Below are 23,254 nucleotides of genomic sequence, written 5' to 3'. Positions count from 1 at the left end.
TACGCCTCGTATTATTATAACCATGCTGCAAATTGCAAAGGCTTTTCACCAATTGACAGATAATCAGAATTTCGAAAAATAAAAAATAAAAAAGTCCAGGGTAGAAAATGGTGACTGTGAAATTACATTGCAGTTTATTTCTATAAACTGCGGCTTCGAGTCAAGGAAGGAATTTACTGTTTCCTTCATTTAATATGCAGTAATTGGGCCCCTGCCTTATAAATAATACCGTATAAGTACAAAGGGAAAACAAGGATTTCACATTGTGCCTTAACAGGGTTTGGTGTTCTTCTACCATATCCAGGTTCTTGTCTGCATTAATTTATAAGAGAGACTTTTCGGGTCATGTTACCCCCGGAGGCCATTTCCTGATCCTTGGGATAAAATACTAATAAATACCTTCAAATACGCTATTAATAAGTATATGAACTTATTTAAGGTCCTACCATTCATTAACATTGGCTCTATAGTCAGCAAATGTAAAATCCAGCTTCTCTGCTATATATCTGCATCACCTGTATAAAAAAAATATATCTAATTTCTGCTAGCTGGAAACCATCAACAAGCTGCTGTTGATGGATATGTCAGTTTGTGTCTCTGCTTAGTACGGTTGGGTGCACAAGGGTGTTCTGAGGTGTCTATCGGTCTGAATGACTTGTTCACATAACGCTATGACCTAGAGGGGCATAATAATCTTACAGTGGATGGAAAAGAGCAGTTCCTGCTCTGAAGGACTCAATACAGCTCCATCCGTATTACAAACGTGCTTTCATTGATTGCCCCGGCTCATTAGCCTATGGATCTGCAAAGTCAGATGTTAATGTATGAGTTGGATGTTCATGTTTTGATGAACACCAGATATTACGCCATACAAGACGTAATGTAATTAAAACTAAAGTCCTATGATCTGCACAAATTAACTAGCCTTCTCATTTTTGGAAAAGTTGATAAAATATTCTAAAAATGGCGTTAAAGTTGCATGAGGGTCATATAGGCTGCCGCCGGCAGTTAAGCAGAGCAAGCTTGTTTTTGAACAAGGTTTATGCCCCCCCCCCCAAAAAAACATTAACCAGTCATATTCCAGCTGGCATTTCTCAGGGATATGACTGGACGCCATAGCTCAACGCAGTCATCTTTCTTGTCTCGCTATAAGGCGCTAAGGCTTTTGCAGTCACACAGAGGTTTCTCCAGCTACAGAAACCAGCGCGAGTGCGGGGCTGTATATACAAGCACAGAACTGACCCTATAAGGGAGATTTCATGCAGCATAAATAGCGGTAGAGCGTCGAGCAGTGATGTTATTTAGCAGGGACCACAGCCAGGGCCGGCGGCACTATTTTATACACCTATTCTTTCTTAAAACCTACAATGTGTTTCTCATAACGTCGTTCTCATAAATCTCTGCAGCAATAAAAATATTTCGGAAAAGTAAAATGTGTGCAGATTTTTATATTTATTTTTTTGTCCAGTTGGCTCCGCGAGATATGTCTGTAGGGTCTCCATCAGGAGGACTCATGGGATTAATAACGACTTGTTCCCATGGTCTTAACAATTTCAGGTTGGAGAAATAACTTGGTGACTTATTTTCCCGTACAGATCCATAACTATCTGATTGGAAGGTGTCGTGTTGTCATGGGCCTTGCGTTATCTAATGTTGGGACTTTACATTGATAACAGCAACCTACAGCCAGGTTGAGGTACGATAGATCACTGACAATGGCCTCCAGGCTCCAAGTCACATCTAGATTTGAACCATAATGTAGGAGAATCACAACAGGCCACTGTGAAACCGCTCCAAAAATCCACCTCTTTGATAAAACCACCCCTCATCTAGACCAGATGACCTGTCCAGAGTTCACTTCCACTATATATTATCCTACTGGCCATCTTCTTCGAGAGGACCACTCCTTTAGAAGACCACAGAGGTTTCAATGTAGATACCTGGAAAGGGTGCCGTAAAAAAGATACAACTTGTGCGGCAAAAAAAAAAGGCGCTATATAGCGTTAAACAGTTACTGCTGACAGGAACACCTATAAAGGAAGTCTGTCATATCAATTAAAGGGGTTGTCCAGGATCTTGATATGCTCAGGAAAGGCCATCAATATCAGATCAGCAGGGGTCTGACATCCCACACCACCGCCAATCGGCTGTTGCCTGTAGTTCCGCCACTGGAAGCATGCGCTGGAACTACACAGCTTCATCCATTCTTTAGTAGTCAGAGCTGGTTACTGCAGCACTGCTCCTGTTCAAGAGAATAGGGTCAACATTGCAGTAACCAACTCCATCCACAATGGACAGAACTATGGAGATCTGGAGCTTACTTCCACAAAAGGAGCTACTATCAAACAGTTGATTAGCAGAGTGCCATGATTTGGACACCTGCTGATCTGATACGGATGACATATCCTAAAGACAGGCCATCAATATAAAAATACTGGACAGCCCCTTTAAGGACCAGGTGTCTAGCAACTTGGAAACTTGTCAAGTGCTCAGAACCTAAATAAGAATAAAAAAAATTATGGTTTACATCAATGATGCTACCAACACAAATACAGGTCCTTCTCAAAAAATTAGCATATTGTGATAAAGTTCATTATTTTCTGTAATGTACTGATAAACATTGACTTTCATATATTTTAGATTCATTACACACAACCTGAAGTAGTTCAAGCCTTTTATTGTTTTAATATTGATGATTTTGGCATACAGCTCATGAAAACCCCAAATTCCTATCTCAAAAAATTAGCATATCATGAAAAGGTTCTCTAAACGAGCTATTAACCCTAATCATCTGAATCAACTAATTAACTCTAAACACCTGCAAAAGATTCCTGAGGCTTTTAAAAACTCCCAGCCTGGTTCATTACTCAAAACCGCAATCATGGGTAAGACTGCCGACCTGACTGCTGTCCAGAAGGCCATCATTGACACCCTCAAGCAAGAGGGTAAGACACAGAAAGAAATGTCTGAAGGAATAGGCTGTTCCCAGAGTGCTGTATCAAGGCACCTCAGTGGGAAGTCTGTGGGAAGGAAAAGTGTGGCAGAAAACGCTGCACAAGGAGAAGAGGTGACCGGACCCTGAGGAAGATTGTGGAGAAGGACCGATTCCAGACCTTCGGGGACCTGCGGAAGCAGTGGACTGAGTCTGGAGTAGAAACATCCAGAGCCCCTGTGTACAGGCGTGTGCAGGAAATGGGCTACAGGTGCCGCATTCCCCAGAAACAGCGGCAGAAGCGCCTGACCTGGGCTACAGAGAAGCAGCACTGGACTGTTGCTCAGTGGTCCAAAGTACTTTTTTCGGATGAAAGCTAATTTTGCATGTCATTCGGAAATCAAGGTGCCAGAGTCTGGAGGAAGACTGGGGAGAGGGAAATGCCAAAATGCCTGAAGTCCAGTGTCAAGTACCCACAGTCAGTGATGGTCTGGGGTGCCATGTCAGCTGCTGGTGTTGGTCCACTGTGTTCATCAAGGGCAGGGTCAATGCAGCTAGCTATCAGGAGATTTTGGAGCACTTCATGCTTCCATCTGCTGAAAAGCTTTATGGAGATGAAGATTTCATTTTTCAGCACGACCTGGCACCTGCTCACAGTGCCAAAACCACTGGTAAATGGTTTACTGACCATGGTATTACTGTGCTCAATTGGCCTGCCAACTCTCCTGACCTGAACCCCATAGAGAATCTGTGGGATATTGGGAAGAGAAAGTTGAGAGACGCAAGACCCAACACTCTGGATGAGCTTAAGGCCGCTATCGAAGCATCCTGGGCCTCCATAACACCTCAGCAGTGCCACGGGCTGATTGCCTCCATGCCACGCCGCATTGAAGCATCCTGGGCCTCCATAACACCTCAGCAGTGCCACAGGCTGATTGCCTCCATGCCACGCCGCATTGAAGCAGTCATTTCTGCAAAAGGATTCCTGACCAAGTATTGAGTGCAGAACTGAACATAATTATTTGAAGGTTGACTTTTTTTGTATTAAAAACACTTTTCTTTTATTGGTCGGATGAAATATGCTAATTTTTTGAGATAGGAATTTTGGGTTTTCATGAGCTGTATGCAAAATCATCAATATTAAAACAATAAAAAGCTTGAACTACTTCAGTTGGTGTGTAATGAATCTAAAATATATGAAAGTCTAATGTTTATCAGTACATTACAGAAAATAATGAACTTTATCACAATATGCAAATTTTTTTAGAAGGACCTGTATTTAGTAGAACTAGAACTACAGAATGATCAAGGAAGTCAAAGTCTGAAGACTGTGGACCTTACTACATCTGGGACAAGGCACATGACTGAGCAACACAAAGCATCCCCAGTAGTAAGAAGTCCAGGGATGGAATTACCACCATTACAAGTCATCCTTCCTTACCTTCTAGAAAATTGGGCTCATAGCCCTTTTAGGCCCAATAAAAGACCTGTCTGAAGCTGAAAATTGAATAGATGACTTCTTATTCATCTTCCAGACTTAGAAACATAGGTGCTCTGAATCAATGGAGCTGTTCATTAGAATAGCCCCTCTGCACAGTGACATCGTAAATCCTAGCAAAAAGTCGCTGCCAATTTGCCTCCACCTATGACCAACTAGACTTTTTGGCCAAGCATGACTGTGCCCCACCACTCTTAAGATTCTAGTGATTTTTTTCTCAAACTGTCAATAAAATTCCTGTTCCTGACGAGACTCTCACATGTCCATTTGTTCCCCAGTCACCACTTAAAACATGATGACCTCCAGTCATTCCTGCACAGTGTCTCCCAAGGTCTGAGATATAACATCCCGTGCCGCTTTCTGATACGGATATTCTTTCAAAAGCAGTGTTTCTCATCCTACCACGCCAACATCTAAAAATCAAACAACTGATGGTATCTAGTCTTCGAGCTAGTGGGCAATGTTCTTCTGTTGTGACTGTAGCTATGAGTCAGAGGCTATTAACCAGACTCCCACAATTGGAGCTGTGGTGAGTGCCCCCCCCTCCCTTGTCTGAAAGTCAGTTAACAAGAGGATGAGGAATGATTTACACAAAAGGGGTCATTGATATAAAAGCAACGGAGAAGTCGAGGAGAACAGCCGGGGTCATTCTACTCTAAGGCGCCTTGTTTCACATGTTCAGTCTCTGCATCGTTTTCTTTGTGGCTTATTGGGAAATAAGGATGAGAAACCCCTTTAAGGACACTTTAACATAACATGGACTCGGCTCTATTAAGGAACTTTTTTCCTTTGTTTTTAAGGCAGAAGGGTAAGTTTTTGTTTCCTCGATATCTCATATCCTGTGCCTCGGAAAACCATTCAAGTTAACTTGGGAATGGGACATTCTCTCATTTGACATCCTTTTAACAGGTTGGCCCATCTGTGACATTGAAGGCACATCGCCTGGATATGCCATCAATGTTAGATAGGTTCAATCAAAAAGTGACAAAAACCCACGTCACTATTTGCGGCTTGCAGCGCCGAGGATTTACCGTAAGATAACTAGAGACATTTTCCTTTGTATTTTGGAATGTTAGATAGGTGCTGGTCCCACCTCCGAGACCCATTCTTATCTCCAGAAGTGAAGGACAGTGCACCACGCATGCACAGCATGCTCTCCATTCACTGCTGTGAGTTCCAAAAGTAGCTCAGCAAGAGCGCTCGGCTATTTTCAGAAGTCGCACAGCGGTGAATGGTGAGCGCACTGCGCAAGCGCAGCCACGTCTCTATTCCCTACAATGGAACTGCTGGAAAAAGTCAAGCTGGGGATCAGTTATTTTCAGGGCTCCCATAGTGTGGAAGAAGGGAGGGTGGTTGCACAAAGCCCGGCTGCTCTCTGTTCACTTCAGTGACCCCCATTCTGGAGATAGGTGCAAGTCCCACCTCTAGGACCCGCTCCTATCTGACACTGATCGGATATCTTAACGTGAACATATCCTATAGAGGTTCAGGCACGTGACCCTGGGAAACACGGTCCATGTGCAGCCACATCTTCCAGACTGAACGCGGCTTCCCCGACTTAGCAGACACACCCAACTGGTAACACCCATCTGGACCAGAAATTAGAAAAACATGGCTGCTTCTTAAAAAAAAAAAAAAAAAGGACACACCTGTCCATGGGTTGTGTGTGCTAATGCTGCTCAGCGCCACTGAAGTGAATGGGGCTGAGCTGCAATACGATACACAACCTTTGGAGAGGTGTAGCAGTGTTTTCTCCTGTACAACCCTTTTGAATGCCAAGATTCTGTCTGTCTTAAGTCACCACTAGAGGGAGCTTGTTAGTTTCTGCATGATGTGTTATTATTGAGTTTAATGTACCAGTAGTGTGCAGTAAGCTTCCAAGGGGACTTTATACTTTATGAAATAAACTCAACTGCTGCAGAACCTCTTTTTAAAGGGGAAACTAAACCTTTATGGAAGGCATTAGAGGCATAACATAAATTGGCCTGGGCCTTTTCAAAATCTGGTTTTGCAGACACTAAGGGGTGTGTATCTGTGGCATCCACAGTGCCTCATGTGCGTTCCAGCCTCAATGCCCCCCCCCCCCCCCCTCAATCTCTGGACACTATAAAGATATCATTAGAAAAGAATCAGCATAGCAGGTAAGATCTAGAAGAGGGGTTGTGCAGAATTACAAAAACATGACAACTCTCTTCCAGAAACAGCACCACCCCTGTCAGTGGGTTGTGTCCGGTATTGCGACTTCGCTCTTTTGAACTGAATGGGGCAAGATGCAATACCACATATAACCTGTGGACGGGTGTGGTGGTGTTTTTGGAAGTAAGCTGCCATCTTTTTCTACTCCTGGACAATTCCTTTAAAGAGCACCTGTCAACGGGGGGTCAACCATATTACGGCAGGCATAGAGTTTATCCTGCTGATGTAAAAATTAGTTTTGGCGGTTCCCGAGAGAAAAAAAAAAAGGACTTTCACTCTTTATACAAAAGAGGGTCGTGGCCAGCACTAGAAAGCTGATCAGCTGAGGTGTACTAATGGTCTTATTTGCATAAGGAATAAAAGTCTCTTTTCTCTGGAACACTGTAACTGATTTTCACAAGACATGGGTAATTTGAATCAGCAGAATCAACCTCACCATACATTGTCTGGTTTAACAGAGTTGCTCCTGCTGGGAGTTGCACTTTTACTGTCTTGTACTGTCAATACAGAGCAATTTCAGAAGCAAAGCTTAGAAGGAACCAAGGGGTTAATACACCCACGCTCCTTGGAAGTGCACCCAGTACAGAGGGATGTGTACAGTAGGAAAACATTAACTGCATCTAATAGGAGCTGTAACTGAAGCGCTGTGATTTTATGGCCGATGGGCGAAATTGTTGCAGTATGACTCACGAGCTGGCGTCCCATGCGGCTGGGGACTCGCCTTCCCTCGCACATGATTGCTGAGCTCCTCAATAAGTCGTTAGCATCATTCTCTGCACTGTCAAAAGCCATTACAATGAAGCATCTTCAGAAGCCGTCGCCAATCCACGGCTTGTTTTGTTGCGGCCTCTTTGTTTTCCTGCCTCTTTTTACATTTGGCACTCATAGTCATGGCCCTGTCAAGTGCCATTTCCTCCTCACTGTGTCACCGCCATTCAGATGAGTGACGAAAGAGGCCGAGATGAAGAGTGTAACTGTCAGTGCCAAAGCTACGAGACCTGGCGAGGAATTATAGCGGATTCACACACAAAAGAAAGGAAGGTAATTCAAAAACATACAAAAGTAAGTTTGCATGGGCTGAAACGGGCAGCTGCATGGTTTATATATTAATGAGGATGTCCCAACTGGATGGCAAGTTAGTCACATATTGTTGGCCATACACAGAGGTCCTCCAGTTTGGAAGATGCTCTTGCTCTATCTGGTCTCCATTCTACTGCAGGTAAGAGGAGGGAGAGGATCCGCAAGTAGGTGATCCACCATCTATGATGTTCATACAACCATCATGGAATTCGAAAAGGGGCTATCCAGCTTGGAATTTTTTCAGATACACCCCAAAGTGTTTTTGGTGACTTTCTGACCTCCATACTGAAGACCTATACAGTCACCTTCTGTAATACACACTAGGAGTAATCGAAGACACCAACTTTTCTGCAGTATTGAAGGTGACCATGCCGTGTGTTGACGGGCAAGTAGCCATCTAAACTCATTAGGGAGCTCCTCGAAAACTCTTCCCTTGCAGAGACTTCAAGTGAAAATGATGCGGTCCCCAGAAGCGTATCAGGGAGTTTAAGTCTAAAGGGGTTTTCCAGGTTATTGATATTGATGACCGATCCATAGGTCATCATTATTATCATTTATAGCTAAAACCCCTTTCCATGCTTTGACGTCAATGTAATGTTGAGGAGCTGGAGGATGGATGATGTTGATCCGCTATTATTCTACTCATCAATCCATTTTTTTTATGGAATAAGTGGAATTGTGGGTAGTAATTAATAATATAATTGGAAACAAATTGCTTGAATATGCCCAATGAAAGGTGTCAAACTAAAAAGACAGGGATCAAGGGGTGGGCATAATGCAGGCTTCTTGGGAAAAAACTGGTGCTGGAGATGAAGGTCACTCCCTATCAATTTCTTATTCACAACCACAAAACTCGATTGGGCAACGTTAATCATTCCCAACAGGAGGAATTTCTTTCCCATTCCAGGGAAAACTCAAAAGAAGCCTGGGGGTACATACAGCCCATGGTCTTGAAATGACTCCACCCTGCTCTGTACTGATGAACAAGTGTCTGCAGATGGGTTTCCTTTTGGAGAAGGCTCTTGGTTTGACTAATATCCTTAGCTATGTCACAAGGCCTGTTAGCTACCTCCAATACGTGGCACTACTGAGACAGATTTATTTCTCTTGGAAAGTAGCTAATCTGCATGTCCTGTTTCCCAAGAAGCATTGCAAGGTCTTTAAGACTCCCTACCCCAGCTCTGGTGCTCTCCATAAGGACAAACAGTATCCCATGAGACCTACTGTCTACAGCGGAATCTACCTTTTGTTTCACTCCTATTTCTTCGTAAATTGTAAGCTCTTGTGAGCAGGGCCCTTTTGTGTCTCTGATTTTGTCTGTGCATGTACCCTCTGATTTATAGTGATGTGGAATCGGCTTCACACTATATACTGTGCATGCGCCGTAGGGCTCCAGTCCTGTTCCTTTCCAATGCCAGTCCTCTGTTCCAGTGTTCCTTGACTGTACAATTCTTGCACAGTACATACTGTGAAGCCAGGCAGTAGTCTGCCCCTGCGCGAGATTTGGCAGAAGGAAACTGTGACATTGGATGGAACGGGGGAGGCGCTAGGACTTATTTAGAGGGGAGGTCTTGGGCACTTGGTGCATTATTAACATATCAAAGACAGTTTTCTAGGTGATTGGAATGCTGCAAAAGGGACAAAGGTATGTTTGACATGATATGTGTCATTTTTAGTCCATGAAAATAAGGTGTCAAGCTCCCTTTAAAGTCTGCCATTGTAATGATATAGAGCAGGAGGAGCTGAGCAGATTGATATATAATTTGATGGAGAAAAATGTATTATAACTTGAAACTTATTGATCTAAACCCCTGCTTCTAATGCTTAGGAGTCCAGTGGGCGGTCTTACTCAATGACCGCCCACCGGACTTCTAAGCATAGATAGAAAAAGCAAGAAAATCAAGAAAATTACCCCACAAAACTATGTATCAATCTGCTCAGCTCCTCCCGCTCTCTAACATACTGCAGGCAGAAAAGTGATGAATCCAAGGACGCAGCTTTACAAAAGGTAGATCGGAAAGGTGAAGAATCACTGTACGATGAACCGTGGGTCGCACCCGTTCCATCCTTGACACTGGTGTGGCATGGAAAATGCAGAAGACACTGAGGTCATCCATGGTCTGTGGCATCTGGAAGAGGAGTACTCGTTCCATGCCGGCTTCTCACATCGACAGCTTTTCAAAATTTCGAACAAAGGGCCCATGAATAATTGAGGGGTGCTTCGCGAATATACCTGGTGGTAAGTGTCAGCGGACGTCTTTCTGTCATCCTTCCTGAGGGTAGAGCTGGAACAGACGTGAAGCCCTAACCCCAGGCATTCCTGTAGGTTGCGCTCAGTCTTGCTCGGAGCTGTGGGTGCTCTGGGGTTCCTGAGGTTAATCTCACTCTGCATGCTACGAGCAGATGTGATATCTGCTAGATGAAAGCCACACGCGGCCCGGACAAGCGCTCTTAATTAGCATGCCTTCCTATACATATGCTGCTTCTATATTTTTGGCAGTGAGTAAATAATCTTGTTAACATAACATGGTTGTAAAAATTCATACATCACCTCGTGAACTGCGAGTAAATGAATGCATTACACTGGCAGAGAACATTCCCTTTCCTCCCTAAAGACTAATAATGGACATGTCGTATTTTTTTTTAGTCAATAAGAGAAGCGGAGGAAGCCGTGAGGGAGCATGACGTCAGCTCATATAGCAGATTATAGACCCGTCACCAGCGGCTGGCGTTATAGGTCGGGATCAGAGCGCTACATATTGGGTAATGGCCAATTAGAACACTGACTCCTATATATAACCCTCCCCAATTAAGGACTCCCATAATGCCACGGCTAAACTCGGGGCTCGAGACGTTTTTTAATTTCGCTCTCCGAGGTAACCCCGCAGGTTCCCATGCTGTAAGTAAAACTTCTGTAGAATATCAAATAAAGCCATGGAACGATTTAACGTGGTTGTACGTCGTCTGCTTGGATCAGGAAAAGAGGGAGCTTTGACGTAATTAATGGCCTAGGCCATAAGGGTAATGAATAGTGCAGAATATACATCTACGATTAATTACCCGGATCTGAGTTGACAGGTATGGGGGGGGGGGGGGTCAGGTTAACCATGTCTTCCTCTTCCATCGCTTGTTTTATTTGCTCCTTTTACTGCTTGGTTGCTTGAGAGATTGCTCAGCTATTGCATGTACAGCGGCGTCGATAGCACCAGGCATCCAGACCTGGATTTTTGGCCTGGCGCCCCGGATCTTTGAATAACTGCCACTTACAACTGCATCTCCATCCTCAGGACGCAGATACGGTTGAATACTGTGGCAGAGCCGGGAGCCGTCAGCTCCCTGCTCTGCCATTCCATCTTGGGCCGCTTTTGGTCTGCAGCCCCACTGAGACACCAGGGTGGCACTCCTCAGTAGTCGTTATATCACATTAGGATGTGAGGGACCATGTCTCATAGACTGCAGAATCTATGTTCATCGGGAGGTAAGTATTTGTGTTGTTTTTTTTTCATTGTGGCGCTATCCCTAGGTGGGAACAATAAGTGGGCACTATTATTGAGAGGATGGCACAGAGGGGCACCATAACAAAGAAGGAGGGAGCACTATTACTATTACATAGTGTGGAACTCTAAAGGGGGTGATATTACTGAGAGGGGTGCACTGAGGGGCCAACGTTACATTGTGTAAGACACAATGGGGACACTATAACAAACTGGGGGCACTACAAGGTATCATTACTTACTAGAGGCACTAAGGGGCCCCAAAACAGAGTGGGATGGCCACCAATACTTAGTGTGGGGCACTGTGTGGGTGCGACTACACTACACTAGAGGACATTAAGTTGTCAACAATACTGGGAGCGGGCACTTGTGTGTGGGGGTACCATTACTGTGGGGGCACAAAGAGTGCCACTACTACTGTGGGGGCAATAAGGAACCATTATTGCTGTTCACTATTACTGCGTGGTGCATTATTATTGTGTGGTGCACCATGGAGTGAACAACTTCTATAGGGGGCACTGAGGAACCATTATTACTGTGTGGTGCAGCAAACTCTGCAGTGTGAGGTAGTGTATCTAAGGCTACTTTCACACTTGCGGCAGAGAAATCCGGCAGGCAGTTCCGTCGCCGGAACTGCCTGCCGGACCCGGCAAAACGTATGCCAACTGATTGCATTTTAAGACTGATCGGGATCCTGATCAGTCTTACAAATGCATTGCAAGAACGGATCAGTTTCGATTTATATTTTTTTCCACATTTTTACCAGTCTGGAAGGATGGATCTGGTATTCCGGTATTTTGAATTCCACATCCGGCACTAATACATTCCTATGGAAAAATTCTGGCAAGTCTTCAGTTTTTTTGGCTGGAGAAAAAACCTTAGCATGCTGCAGTATTATCTCCGTCCTGATCAGTCAAAAAGACTGAACTGAAGACATCCTGAACGGATTGCTCTCCATTCAGAATGCATGGGGATATGCCTGATCAGTTCTTTTCCGGTATAGAGCCCCTAGGACGGAACTCTATACTTATGAAATTATGTTACTCTATGACCGTACATCTTTGGGTAATGGGTTGCAGGCGATGCATGGTAGCTGACAACGAGAATGTTTGTTTAGTTTCTAGCAGGAGGGGTTGCCAGCATCTGAGCGTGAGAGCACTCCATTGCACAGGTAGAGGCGGGCTGGAGGCCGAGACGTGTGAAGTGGGGCTATGCTCACTGTAGCTCTGGGGAGTGTGGCGACCCCCGGGCGCTTACCAAGCACAGCACTGTACACCGTATAGCGGCTTTGCTTGGTATTGCAGCTCAGCCCCATTGACTTCAAATAAGAGTGCTAACTAGAATGAACTGCAACCATCAAGCTTTAGTGCCCTATATGAGAGTTGTAAACACCAAGCATATTATGCCTCTGTACTGTGAAGAAAGAAAAAGGAAATGTTCTCTTTCTTTAAACACCAATATTACAACAAGTCTGTACTGTTCTTTTTAGCTTAGACATGCCTGTGCTGCACAGTTTGGGAGGGGTCCCCTTAAGTTGAAATGTGGCCCTATTGAATCCATAGCTCGGAGAGTTACACTGTGTAAGCCCATCTCAACCTTTTACAAAGAGATAATGGGGAACCAGGAGTCACCACTGAAATGCTCGTTTGATAGATGGTGTGAAGGAATTGAGCTCTACATGGCGGTCCACGGCGGAGAGTGCTAGAGACCAATTTATTCCGGTTAAGTGGCTACACAGGGTGTACCTGACACTGGTGTGTTTATTCCTTATATGTAGCCTTCCTAATCCTTCATGAACCAGATGTGGAGAACAGAGGGGTTCACTGTTTCACATGATTTAGTCTTGTCCGGTAATACAGCAGTATTGGAAATGTATATCTGAGTTTATTAGCTCTAAATTGGCGCTTCAAGGAGTCCGCTCCCCAAAGGTTTGCCTTTACTGGGATTGGTTACAGATCTGATTCCCGAAACGGTTGTATTGACTATGTGTTCCCGCGTCAACAGATGTTGATCTCAGTACTGCAGGAAAAGGGAAAGGTGACCTAGGAGCCTCAGACACAGAACCCAGCGGCAGAGACCAGGTAGGTATGATCACCACTGTGGATCAGACACTCTGAGAGGCCTGTCTTACTCTTGGATAACCCCTTTAAGGCCTTTATTTGAGGTATTTTTGTGAAAATAGTGTCCATTTTACGGAAGTCTTTTGAGAGGCAAGAGGAGGGGTTCTTGAGGGAGAAACGATTGAAGGAGCTGATCTTTCTGACCACTGTACTGATGGTAACAGGCAGGCAACGAGGGAGGAAAGCTACTGGTTGGAATTATTAAAAATCAGGAATGTTGCGTTGATATTACTGGGATTCGAAACTGTTGGGGAAATGTCCTTTTTAATCAGGAAGATATAAGGTTAGAGTTATAAAGGCCTACAAGTGGGGCCTCTGCTAACGAGATGGATTCATATCCAAGTACCATTTCTTTCCCACAATTGATGGAAGTTTGAAGAACTCTACTTGAGGCGCAGATTACAATGGCCGACCTAGTGAGTGCTGTCAATTCAATTAAGGGTAATACGTCTCAAGGCTCTGATGTCCTTCCTTTTGAAATCTATCAAAGATACAGAGAGGTGTTGATCCCATGTCTATCGGAGGTTATCATGGAGTCTGCCAAGGTCGGGAGGTTCACAGATTCAATAGCAGAGGAGATTATTGCCATCATTTTTTTTAAAGATGGTAAAGACCCACTTGACAGGGATTCGTACAGACCGACATCCCAGGTATTAAATTGGTTGCAAAAGTTCTGTCTGGAAGGCTGAGCAGGCTGATTGCATCCTGACCAGTGTGAATTTATCCCAAACAAATACACTTTACGTCTTCTCATTGCTGGAGGGGGGTCCGGCTCCATCCTATCTTTGGATGCCACCAAGGAGTTTGAGAAGGTGGAGTGGGACTTCCTCTGTAGAGCTATGGACAAGTTTTTTATCGGTTGGGTAAAGTAGTTGTACAGCTCCCCAAGTGCTAAAATAAATAGTGACGGGAGACTTGAATTAACTATTTGTGTATCCAGAGTTACACCTCACGGCTGTGCTTTGTTCCCATTGTTGTTTGACATATTTGATAAACCACTGGCGTTATCTATCAGGCAGAATAGTGAGAATCGTGGCTTCGGTCCCGGTGGCAGTCGTAACAAGACCTCTCCATGCAAACGGCATTCTGTTTTGTATGAGGGACACTGCCAATACCCCTTCCAAAGATTAAACAGGCGGTGGAGGAGGTTGGGCACTTATCCGGACGTGAAATTAATTGGTCAAGAATACTCTTTTTCCATTAGAGGAAGTGCCTCTGCCTACCTTCAATCAATATTTGGGTATCAAAATTACAAAGAATTTGGAAAAAATATGTGAAACTTAATTTGATGCGATTAATTTTCAAGACTAAGGCTACTTTCACACATATATCAAAGAAATCTGCCGGAGTTCTCATGATCCGGCACAGCCAGAGAGTGCTGTATGCGAACTCAACCCCATTGACTATAATGGGATGCGGCAGGGATCCGGCCTCTCGCCGGCACATCAGCTAGGATTAACGAGGCAAAAATTGCTGAACACAATGGAATTTGTCCAGCCGAATCCCCACCGCATCCCTTTATAGTCACTGGGGTCCAGTAGGCTATTCAGCACATGGCTAAGAAGAGCATCGGAGCATGAACTGCTCCGATGCTCAAGTCAGGGGGGCTGCCTGGGTGAAAACGGGGGTATGTCCGGGTTCGGCACAGACCTCTTTAAAGCTACTCAGAAAGAATTGCACTTATTATAATGGTAGTTTTGCTACAATTTTTATACTTATTAAAAACATGTCCTGTTTGTAGATAATAAATATATATTAATTTAAAAAAATATGAATTTCCTAACATGGGGGAGGAAATATGCTAGAATAAAGATTATATTATATGTGTAGGGTGGTGGTGGGGGGCTTATATCTTCTATATTTCAAGGGATACATTCACTGCTCCAGTATATTTATATCAATCTGGTAGCTCAGGGGACGTGTCCTGCTCAGGGGTGTGCCTTTTCTGCTGCAGCTCTCTCCCTATCACAGCTCGTTGAAAAATGGAACTAAGCATGTGTGTCCACCTCAATGAGGTGGACATAGAAATAAGAAAAAGAACAGCAGTGGCTATACTACATTTTTAAATTACATGTAATCACGAAAGTGTTTAGATCCAAGAGCTGGTTTGAAAACTGCAGAATATTTTTCCCGGAACAATGCCTTTAACAAGTGTTGGATAACTTTGAAAGAGATGGTTGGTATTAGGAGTTCACCTGGATTTACCCCTTTATGTGGCAATTCTAATTTAAAGAAGATTATTAACATGTCTGATGTGTGGTTTTGAAACAGAATGGGTATATATTATATTCTATTTTACCCGCATTTAAACCGGGTGATATAAACTCTTATGACACTTCTCGATCGTTGGAACTGGCGTAGGAATTATCAATTACCGTATATTCAGCATTTCTTAGATCCAGTGACTACGTGTTGCTGGATATTGAATCCAATGAGAGTACTGATTATTTGGTACAAGAACCAGGAAGTATGGGGAGGACGTCTCAAGTATATAAATTAATATTTTGCGGTTCCTTAGAGGAGATAAGTCACACTTTCCTAGTCAACCAGGGTGGAGTGGGGATGTAGAGGCCTGAATCAAGAGTGTTGGAATAGGACATATAGGAATACGGGGAGAGTATCACTGAATGGTAATCACATTGGGGTGCAATTTAATAATTCTTCACAGGTTATATGTTGCTACAGAATTATTGAGTAACTGAGTATATTTTGGCAAGATTATTACAAAAGTTTGGATATCTAAAGAGTCTCCAAATCTACAGGCATAACCAGGTACACAAAATAAGGGATCATGAAAGAATATTATTCAAAAAGAGCAGGAATATCAGGAATACGAAGCGTTGGTTAAACTTTGGTCAAGTTGGGATAATTGTTAAACATGCGACAGATATTTCCCATTGAGAATTGTGTGGATGAATCCTTAATTTGATCGGTGGGTGGGTCGGACACCCAGCACCCCTGCCGATCAGCTGCCGGCACCAGAAACTATAAAGAGCGCGGAGCCTTCTGCTTCAAGCTCCGTTCACTTCCGTTACAATCTATTACTGTCATCTCTCCCCTTTACTGCCTCGAGTGAGCACAGGGTGATGCAGGAACTTTTCTTCATGTCATCACCCCTTTACTACTCACAGCCTGTTAAAGTGGTCACACACATTAGTCTAAAGTTGATCAAAACAGATGATTTTAGACAAAACAAATCTGTTAAAATTAATTGACGAACAATCGTTTTAGCAGCCCAATGACAGACCATCACTGTGTCAAAAGAAGTCGCCCATGTTCAATAGTTTTGTCCGATAGTCAGACGAAAGAGCTTTCATTCAAAGGAAGATCATTTGTGAATGAAAGATCTTTTTTTGAAAGAACGTTTCCAGAAAGATCTTTAGTTAATCGCCCAGTTTCATTGAATATGTATGGCTAGTTTGAGCAACTGTAACGGCCAACATGTACTACAACATGTGGCCATGTCTGTTAATCAATCCTCAACTAGATGACTGTCCAACTGCTGTTCAACCCTCAACCAACTTCTACCTAATGTGTATGGCCACTTTTACAGTTGTCTCTCCTCCTGTACATCCCATAGTGACCTCGGGGGAGGGGGATAGAGGAACTTTTCTTCATGTCATCACCCCTCTTTACCAATCTTAGAGTGTTACTGTCGTCATTCATCCTGTACAAGTGACCCCAGTAGGATACTGGAAACTTTACCAAGCAAAGAGGATGCCCACTGAATGTCACTATCTGGGAGTAGTTCCTTTTTTTTTTACTACTAAAAGAGTGAAAGCAGCTACTGATCTAATCATCCCCTGCACTTCATCAGGCCAATTGTCAACTTCGTGACTCAGATATTTAATGGCATCTGAATTGCAGAGATTTATTTAATCTCTTTATTTTTGGTGGATATTTGATGATATGTACATGTTGACATACGTAGATATAAAGGAGACATGGATGAACTATGGATATCTTGAACTTCTATTTAAGGAGATGATAAATATTTAAGACTTTCACAGCTTTAATTCAAAATTGCATGATGACGCCCAAAATTGTATAGTGCTGGGGGGGGGGGGCATTTTCCCAATATGCCAGGTATAATGTAATGTTTTTCATTTTATTAATTTATGAAAATTGTCCTGAAACCACACACCCGCACCCCCATAGTGAAAGGTTTGAAGGCACAGTGTCACTAAAATAGAGTAATTTGAAAGTTGGATTAGAAGAAGTGTCAGACTGGCAAAGTTAGACATGGGTATAACACTAAGTCTACTCCGAGATAATATTATAAGGGATGCAGGACCATGAACAAGGAGGACACATCGACAACCTATGAAAAGGAAGAAGAAACAGAGAAGGCCCAGTTAACCACAGTCCATATGGTCTATAAGGTCACATCGACGATGCTCGGACCTCCCTTTATAAACCAGGACAGAGCGATGCCCGGTACTTGGGGAATCGAGCTGTCCTTGTATTACATAGATGTCCATTACATGGGCAACCATATAATATCTAATAGTAGGCAGATTTTTGGTGGTTGCCAGGAGCAGGACCTGAAATTATCACCTGACTGGCACGGCAGTTGTATTCTGAACAGACAATCCCTGTTGGTATGGTAGAACATCAACTAAAATGCTCCTCTAGCCAAACATGAATACTGGCCATCAGACTCCTTTTGTTGAGTTGTGTTTTATTCTCTTCAGTTTCTGACTACTCCCTGTCAGCCATTTTAGCTCTCAAATTTTACTCTCATCTGGTCACCTCCAAAAAAAAAAAAACATAATAGTTCTCCTGAACCCTTATGTATCTATGTTCAGCTTTTCTCTTATCCGCTCATTCATTTGTGTTCCAGACATCTCCCATCCTCAGTTTATGGTACAAAGGGAGGTTACTTCCTGTCAGTAATTTTTATTCAACAGGGCCTACTATCTCTGTCACCTGTACTATTTGGAAAGTCCTATTTTTGGCACCTTGCGTTGGAAATTTTAGCCTTCAAAAACCCCAAGCTCTGCAGCTACAGAGATATAAAAGAGTGCAGACACCTATCAATCTTTGCTGACAAGGAAGTAACTTCTTGCGTAAAAAACAAAACAAAACAGATGTCTGTAGCATGAAGTTGTCTAGGATCAGGAAAACATGGCTGCCTTATTCTAGAAACAACGCCACACCTGTCCATGGGCTGTGTTTGGTATTGCAGTTCAGCAACATTGATGTAAATGTCAACAGATGTGGTGCAATTTATGAACTCAAGTGGTCACGTATTACATACCATGGACAACCCCTTAAAGAAAAGACAAACTTAACACAGTTTCCACCATCCTAAAGCTCAGTAAGGTTTTCATTGTTGGCAGGAGTAGTGCATGGAGTTACATGACAAGCTTTCTTCTCATCGTAATTCTCAGAATTTCCTTTGGGTTTCCTTGGTTTTAGCGATCAGCGTATCATAATAGAGATATCCAAGGCTGTTGATGTTTCTTCCTCCAGTCCAGCTTATGTCACCACAACTGCCTGGAAGCTGCAGAGAGCAGACCACTGATCTTACCCACCACCAACTAGAGAAATGAGGGTGAGGGCACAGAGCTACAGTGAGGCTCCTCCAAATGGCCACCTCCTTTCTAGACCAGATTTCCTGTGAGAGATTTTAGTCCTGTCATATACTTTACCTACTGACCATCTTCTCTGAGAAGACCACCTCTCCAGGAGGCCATTTTGAACTGAATTTTGTTTGGTTGTCGCAAAGAGGTTTCAATGCAGTAGAAAGTTATGGATCAACTATTAAAGGGGTATTCCCATCTCAGACAGATAGGTGAACAGACAGATAGATAGATAGATATGAAATAAATAGATAGATATGAAATAGATAAATGGAGAGATAACAGATGGATAGATGAATATGATAGAGAGATAGATAGATAATAGATCGACAGATATATAATGTATATGAGATAGAAATTAGATAGATAGATAAATTGCTTTCAATGCTGTAAAATTATAAAGTAATACTCAGCTCACCGATCCCCTGCCCCCCCCCCCCCCATTCCATTGCTTGCGGCATCAGGGAGAGGTGACGCTGCAGCCAATCCCTAATCTGCTACAGACACTGATTGGCTGCAGTGGTGCACGTCTGTCTTGAGACAGACCATAAAGTCGAGACCGTGATGAGATCCAGAAAGCACCGGGATGGGATTTTTAGAAAGTTTCACCAATGACAACCAATCGGATAACGCTGAATGAAAGCTCACCCCTGACTGGTACACATATCACATGCTTCATACCTCTCCGACATCGTAGATCCAGATCCGTCCTTCGGAGTCGCCGACCGCCACTTCTCGGCCGCTCTGAGCCCAGCGGACCCGGTTGAGCGCGGACGCTCCTTCCACGGTTGTGCTCGCAGTGGGGACCTTCCATTTTGTTGGAAAAAGAAAACATAAAAACTATTACTACGGTGGGGCGAGGACAAAGATAATACAGACTTGGAAACGGTCAGTGCAGTTAGATGGGATGCACGCCCCCTGCAGACATCTCCTGGTAACTCCTGGCGCGGGTAAACAGGGATTTATTGTTCTCGGATCACATCCCCCACTGGGCAAAAAAATAAAATAAAAATACAAGGTATATTTTTCCGTAATATATGGCACAGAGTTTTATTTCCCTGTTATTCCCAAAAAGTATGCAGTGCAGACCACAACAGCCTAGGATCCGGCCGTGCAGCTCTGAGGCGCTTGATAACTTGGAACATTCCTTGACTACAACTCCCAGCATGTCTGCCTAACTGATAAACCATCACTCTACACCATTATTCTCTATGCGCAAATATGTCGTCTATGCAACTGCACTCAAAACCTTTCGGGAGGGAGTTATTTTCCCTGCCCTTTAAAGGGAGCCTGTCAGCAGGAAGGTCACTGATCAACCAGGTACAGAGCCTTGTAGGGCTAGCTCAGCTGAATGTAATGATACCTTTCACTTATAATCCATATGCAAATGATCAGTTAAGTGCACTGAGGGCGGGCCCAAGCCACTCTGTGCACCTTTGCTCCTACTGCTTCCTCTGCCAGCCCCTCTCTGACATGAAGAAGCAAATTACTATGCAGAAACCTGGCCCTGTCCATCAAGTACGGCTGGCAAAGGAGGCAGGAGGCCATAATGGCTTGGACCCCCCTCCGGTGCACTTTACTGTTCATTTGCATATGGATCATAAGTATTTTTTCTCCAGAACGAAATAACGGATCGCTAAGTGAAAGGTATCTGTTTTTGTCTCGTTAGTTCTTCCGGTCCGCCATTTTGATTTCCACCAGGTCACTGGCAGCTGAAGCAGCTCTGCAATGACAGGACCCCAACAAACAGCTCCCCCGATCTTAGTCGGACATCTATTAGAGCAATAATAGGACCCCAACAAACAGCTCCCCCGATCTTAGTCGGACATCTATTAGAGCAATAATAGGACCCCAACAAACCGCTCCCCTGATCTTAGTCGGACATCTATTAGAGCAACACGGGAGGGGGGTGAAGGATCTCTAATAAGATTTTTCCTGAGTGGGATTCGGTCTAAAGCCGGCCTTAAACACATCCCCCGCTCCAGCACTGCCAAGTCCATGGAAAGTTAATGAAGCAATGATTTTGGAATGTGGAAGAGAAATCAGATATAAGAAATTTAAAGGGGTTGTCCAGTTTAGAAAACCCTTTTTGATGCAGAGGGGGTTCCTCGTTGAGGACCTTCATGTATTATTGCCTACTCCACCTCTGGAGGACCTAGGTCAGTGCATTGTATGGACAGTCAACTGATTCCCATGAGAACTGTGTAATACTACTTTCCCCTGCGGAGGCGCTGCAGGGAAACTGAACACTTCCTGCCAGGCTCCTACATAGATTAACCTGATCACTGGGGATTCTAGCAATGGGGGGGGGGGGGGACGCCCTGTGGTCAGTTTATCATCAGTAACCCTTCTAATGAAAGCGACTGCACATAGCAGGCGACCCCCTGAGCTGCTCATACACATCTGATTCAGCTTGCCCAAAATCAGCCATTGTGGGTAGGTGTGGCTTTTAGTTGGCATGCCATACCCTAACAGTCCTCCCAACAACAGATATCAAGAAAAAAAAAAAGAGGATCGGGCATGTGCGACCTTCACCATCCTGATCCTTTCTTGTGCCCCTGTCACCCTCTCCCACTAAAATGGCCCATATTAGCCAAATGCATCATTTTTATGTTTACAGAGAAGTTGGGGGTGATGGCGGGCCAAACTGGTACGGCGGTCTCAACTCATAAGCATGGCCAGCATCACTGGATATTGCTGGAGCGCTATGCATTGTACTGACCTAACGAATAATCACTGTGTGTCTATGGCCAGATTTGCACATCCATCTAAGGCCGTATTCACACCTGCAGTTTTCGTGCATTTTTATTATCCAAAATTAAGAAGTACAGTAAAGTAAAGCAATGCCTTTTCCGCTCTGTTTAGGATCCACTCCTGGCTTTGGCTAGAAAAACTGCACCAGAAACTGGATTGAAAATTTTATGTGTGAATACGGCCTAAATCATATCTGTATAATTTGGGCTTACGGAATATTTTGTAGCAGTAAAAGCTCATGCACTCGACCGTTGTTGTTTTGCGGTCCGTTTTTCAACGATCCGTTCAGTATCTGAGGTTTTTTTTCCCTCTAATTTAAGTCCTCTTCCGTTCCATTATTGCACAAAACATATCCGTATGGTTTCCGTATTTGATCCGTTTTTTGCGGATCGGGAACGGAAACAGTACCTTATTAATCACCAAACACATGAGCAATATGGGCTGGACATAGCATTTCTACAGTATGGATGACATACGGATGTGTTCCGTGTGCGTTCCATATTTTTCGCATACCCATTGACTTGAATGGGGCCTCGGACAGTGATTTGCAGACAAAAATAGGATATGTGCTACTTTTTTGTGGAACAGCCATGAACAAACGGAAACGAGATGCACACGGAGTAACTTCTGTATTTTCTACAGCCCCATTAAAGTGAATGGTTCCGCATAAAAAAAAAAAATAATGGAACGGAAGCGTCCGTTCACAAAACGTTTTTTGACACTGATTTTCATGCGTTTTCTGCACCAAAAATCATCCCTAAAAAGCCTCCCGTTCTTTTTTTTTCCACGCTGAAAAATACAACGTGGAAAAAAGAAGCAGCACGCTTTGTCTTGGAGGGGAATTCGCGCTGATTCTCCCATTGAAGTGAAAGGGAAGCTGAAAAAACAAACAAAACAAAAAAAGCCCCCAAAAAATGCTCAGAAAGTCAGCAAATTTTGTCAGCGCGGTTTCAAATCCATTGTGTGAACATTCCCTAACATTTCACTCCTATGAGCCTTTTTAAGTCCTTTAGGCCCCCTGCACACGAACGTGTGCTTCCCGTTGCCGTATTGCGGACCGCATTTGCAGATCCGCAATACACAGGTGCCGTTCCGTGGGCATTCCGCATCACGGATGCGGACCCATTCACTTGAATGGGTCCGCAAATCCAGAGATGCGGAATGGTAGGGAACAGAAGCACGGAACCCTACGGAAGCACTACGGAGTGCTTCTGTGGGGTTTCGTCCCGTACTTCCGTTCCGCAAAAAGATAGGACATGTTCTATCTTTTTGCGGAATGGCCGGATGGCGGACCCATTCAAGTGAATGGGTCAGCGATCCGCTGTGGCTGTCCCACGGACTGTGTTCGTGCATTGCGGCCCGCAGCACGACCACGGGGCGCACACATTCGTGTGCAGGGGGCCTTACTTGAAACGTCCCTAATGTCAACGCAAGCCATTTTATCCCTAAAAAAAAAAAAAAAAGCTTCAACCAATGTCCAACATCAGAAAAAAAAACACAAAAAATTACGTATGTGCCAAATACGGACCGAAAAAAACTGAAGTAAACACGACCTGTTTTCAAGCTTCATAATTATTTCAGTATGAATGAGGCCT

At 43.9% G+C, this 23,254-nt stretch overlaps 1 protein-coding gene across 1 annotated transcript in view; it reads right to left on the bottom strand.

Moving 5' to 3' along the window:
• The window catches only part of DYNC1I1 (dynein cytoplasmic 1 intermediate chain 1), a 328,122-nt gene that overhangs the window by 34,042 nt on the left and 270,826 nt on the right, over positions 1–23,254 (bottom strand). Inside the window, exon 16 of the mRNA XM_044294826.1 lies at positions 19,587–19,712. Within this exon, the coding sequence (XP_044150761.1) occupies positions 19,587–19,712 (126 nt within the window). The remainder of the gene's footprint in view (positions 1–19,586; positions 19,713–23,254) is intronic.

This window comes from Bufo gargarizans, chromosome 5, assembly GCF_014858855.1.
Source record: "Bufo gargarizans isolate SCDJY-AF-19 chromosome 5, ASM1485885v1, whole genome shotgun sequence".
Taxonomy (NCBI): Eukaryota; Metazoa; Chordata; class Amphibia; order Anura; family Bufonidae; genus Bufo; species Bufo gargarizans.
The sequence above is the reverse complement of the archived record's forward strand: the minus strand, read 5'-3'. Positions and strand labels throughout refer to the sequence as shown.